Source organism: Urtica dioica, chromosome 8 (genome assembly GCF_054948205.1).
Source record: "Urtica dioica subsp. dioica isolate 48M chromosome 8, U.dioica_male_clone48M_v1_H2, whole genome shotgun sequence".
Lineage (NCBI taxonomy): Eukaryota > Viridiplantae > Streptophyta > Magnoliopsida > Rosales > Urticaceae > Urtica > Urtica dioica.
This window is the reverse complement of record NC_142763.1, coordinates 40,889,465-40,892,991: the sequence shown is the minus strand read 5'-3', so window position 1 is coordinate 40,892,991 and position 3,527 is coordinate 40,889,465. Positions and strand designations below refer to the sequence as shown.

The following is a 3,527-nucleotide window of genomic DNA, read 5'->3' as shown; positions in this document are numbered from 1 at the left end:
GTCGGCGACATGGTCATGGCCACCGTCAAGAAAGGAAAGCCCGACCTCAGGAAGAAGGTCCTGCTAGCTGTCATAGTCAGGCAGCGCAAGCTCTGACGCCGAAATGACGACGTCTTCATGTACTTCAGTCATACAATTTTCCTAAAATTTTGTTTCCCTCTAATTTTTCTCAATCCATACAAGACAATGAAAATACAATGGATTACATGCTTATATTTTCACTCATTTCACTCTCATTCGAACAAAGATTGATAAAGAACTGGGAAAAAACGAATCGAACCCGAAGTCTCATTCACTGTATTGACGCTAATGAAGGCAAAGCGGGTGAAGTTGGACTCAGGTGTCTGGAAGATGAGTGAGTAGTCAAGCGTTGTATCTCGGAGCTTCTGTTATGATTCACTAAAAAATTTTAAGGGCTACTTTTGTTTGCAAATTTTCTGATGAGATTGATGATAAGTAACCCCACTTAATAAGCTAATAAAACAGAATCAAATTTACAATATTCAGATCAACACTCAGACTTGGTTGAATATAACGCCTTTTAGCGTAAAGTGAATAAAACGTGGTAAAAGTGAAAAATTGTAACCTACTTTAAAAGCTCAAACACTATATTTCCAAGCGTTTATCACCACAGTGTTTGCCTGTCCTTCTATCATAATGAATTAAGGGTCAAACGGCTATATAACCAAATAGAACTTAAGCTTTTGCAAAATAATCATAGTTTGCCAACTATAAGCAAACTAGCCTAAGTAAGATTAATCTAGGTTGGATTAAATTTAATCCCAACGAACTATAAAGATAGAATGTAAGTTTTACGAAGGCTGGATTAAAATTAATCGAGGCAGGATTAAAAGTCGTAGTACTCTCAATTGGCTATTTTGCTATACCTAATGAAACTATGACTATTTTGCAAAAATCATAGTTTGAATTGGTTACTTCATACCATTTTTCCATGAGTTAATTACAATTAGACCCCAATTGAGGGGGAGAGAGAGCACTTGTATTCAAAAGTTTCAAAAGAGTGTGTGTGGCCTAAGTTTTCTCACCAACCACTTCCTTCTGAGCTTAACATCCAAAGCCATGAAAGTCCTGGCCTTGTTTTCGTCCTCGAGAAGATCACAAGCATCCAACACAAAGTCCTCGTCTATGTCAGGCAAAGCCTGCACCGCCTCGACCACGCTCTCGATCGTCACCGCCGAGTTTTCCTTCTTCTTCTCCGACAAAGAAGGGACCGCCTCCTCATTATCGTTCCAGCGAGGCCTCTTCGAATGAGAGAGACACTCGAAGTCAGGCTCGCTATTCTTCTTCTTCTTCTCCATCTCAGACGTAAAACCCTCTTTTTCGCCCGAGTCTTGACTGCACGGACCTTCTTTTTCGTCTGAAGAAAGGTCGCAAATCTTGCACAAGTCTTTGAAATAAGGGATGGGACGGGTCATGAATTGCCGTGCGTCCGAATGAGCCTGCATGTTGATCAAGCAAAGCGATCATTATAGAGGGAAAGAAAATTAGATGGGGATAAAAACGGAGAAGGAATTGAAATAAAATGGTATTTTTCCCTCAAAATAAAATATAGACAAGAAAATTAAACGTGCCAGTATGTTTACGTATTGCAACTTTATCAATATTTTTTGTTTTGGTTTTGAAGGACACTCTAACGTATGCCCTCTTCCGTGCCTAGGATTTACTGGCATTATTACTCTTTACCATTTAATAACTTTTTTCCTTTTACTTCACCCCGAAAATCCAACTCAACTCCCAAGAAAAAAAAAAGACCGTTACCTTGATATAATCTTGCCAGACGTTATCGCTGGCGGTGACCATCTGACGCGAATCGTCCCAGACGAAGCCTTCGATCTCAAGCAGATTCTTGATGATGTTGTATTGCTTCCTCAAGGTCTTGTAACGGTTCTTGAGGATGTCCAAGCTGTTCACAAACCCAAATTTTCTGTTGAACGACGAGATCATCTCCGTCCAAGCTTGCTTGCGGAACACTCTATCGACCCTCCCGCCTTCCTCGACCTGCTTCAGCATCAGATCAATGAAGAAACGGTCCATCGGAGGCTTCCAATAAATCCTGCTCCGACGACAAAACTCAAAGCTCTTCGTGATATCGTTCTCGACCACGTTGACCCCATAATCTTCGCCGTCGATGATGATGTCATCATCATCGACGACGACTTGTTGAAGAGCTGGCGTGGGCGATTCCTCGCCTATTTTAATCATATCATTATGCAGATGATCACTACAATGCAAGGCACTTAATTTTTTTTAATAAAAAAGAAATGAAACCCATTGGAAAGACCTCTTATTGTTTCATCTCTCCGGTCTGGACTCGTTACATCCTTGTAAATCAGACACAGATCAGTGTAGTAAGGAATGGTCTTGGTTTGGAATGAACGAGCATCCCGGTGTGCCTGAAAAATGCAATCAAAATCAAATAAATAAATGAAAAATGTTTTGAGCCCCAAAATGAAAAGCCTAACCTTGATATAGTGGTCCCAAACATGATCGTGAGCAGTGACCATTTGCTTGGTGTCGTCCCAGGCGAAACCACTCTGCTCCAACAAGGTGGTCACAGCCTTGTACAGGTTCCTCAGAGTCTTGTGCCGGTTCTTCAGCACGTCTTTCTCGTACTGAAACTTAAACCTGGCGTTGAACGAGCTGACCATGTTTCTCCAAGCCCTCTTACTGAACGACTGGTCGTCGAATCTGTTGCCTTTCTTCGCTTGCTCCAACATCAAATCGATGAAGTAACGGTCCATTTCCGGTGTCCAAACGGTCCTTAGTCTATCCCCGGATCCCATTCCCATTATTACCGCCAATTCCTTCAAATATCTATTCTCGATCAATTGATTTCACAGGGAAAAAAAATTCGTAAAAAAAAAACAAAAAAAAACAAAATATGTTTGAAGCAGAAATAAGGGAGTGGAGATTGAAGTTGAACCTTGGAGTGGACGAGTGCAAATCTGGTTAAGGATAGGAGTTTTCCCGAATAAAGTCGTCTTTTGGGGATAACCTAATCATCATAAGGCTTTACCATAAAGTCGGGCCCAATATTGGGCCACAGTTGGGCTGGCCCGACACTTTTATGAGAATTAAGTCAAGGTTCGTCTCCGAGCTTCTCCAATTTTTGGCGGGTGTAGTGCAATATTTTTAGGGAAATGGACATAGCAATTTTGATATTTTGAACAAAAATAGTATCAATTCTGTTTTTGGACACTTTTACTAGTAACTGTAGATTTATATATCTACAATTGTTATTAACTGTAGACTTGTAAATCTACAGTTTTATGACAACTGTATACTTTGATGTCTACGGTTACTAGTAAATGTGTCCAAAAACATAGTTGCTATTATTTTGGTCCAAATTATCAAAATTGCTACTAGTTGAGGCCATGTCCCATATTTTTAAGATAGTATTTTTTTCAAATTATAAATAATTATTTAAGATTATTTTTCTTATTGATAAATATGTAAATAGTAAACAAAGTTTAATAATACCAAAAATAAACTAAACAATTTTTTTT

At 39.4% G+C, this 3,527-nt stretch overlaps 1 protein-coding gene across 3 annotated transcripts; it reads right to left on the bottom strand.

Moving 5' to 3' along the window:
- Positions 1–690: 690 nt before the first annotated feature.
- On the bottom strand, positions 691–3,003 carry LOC149389824 (Myb/SANT-like DNA-binding domain protein). Of its 3 annotated transcripts, none has more exons than XM_089621572.1 (5): positions 2,945–3,003; positions 2,484–2,835; positions 2,303–2,414; positions 1,780–2,210; positions 691–1,460 (listed from the first exon to the last, which is right to left on the bottom strand). In XM_089621572.1, exons 2-5 carry the CDS (start codon positions 2,808–2,810, stop codon positions 1,014–1,016), a joined length of 1,317 nt encoding a protein of 438 aa, XP_089477698.1. In that variant the 5' UTR covers positions 2,811–2,835; positions 2,945–3,003; the 3' UTR covers positions 691–1,013. The 3 variants fall into 3 exon arrangements, with proteins under 3 accessions (XP_089477698.1, XP_089477700.1, XP_089477701.1); XM_089621574.1 differs by having other exon boundaries at positions 2,484–2,825; positions 2,945–2,992; XM_089621575.1 differs by lacking the exon at positions 2,945–3,003 and having other exon boundaries at positions 2,484–2,924.
- Between the last annotated feature and the right edge of the window lie 524 nt (positions 3,004–3,527).

Excerpts from the sequence above, each read along its gene's own strand:
- LOC149389824 (XM_089621572.1), bottom strand. The coding sequence starts at position 2,810 with ATGGGAATGGGATCCGGGGATAGACTAAGGACCGTTTGGACACCGGAA. Across the intron at positions 2,415-2,483 it reads TTTGGGACCACTATATCAAG|GCACACCGGGATGCTCGTTC; the intron begins GTTAGGCTTTTC and ends TGCATTTTTCAG. Across the intron at positions 1,461-1,779 it reads TCTGGCAAGATTATATCAAG|GCTCATTCGGACGCACGGCA; the intron begins GTAACGGTCTTT and ends ATCAACATGCAG.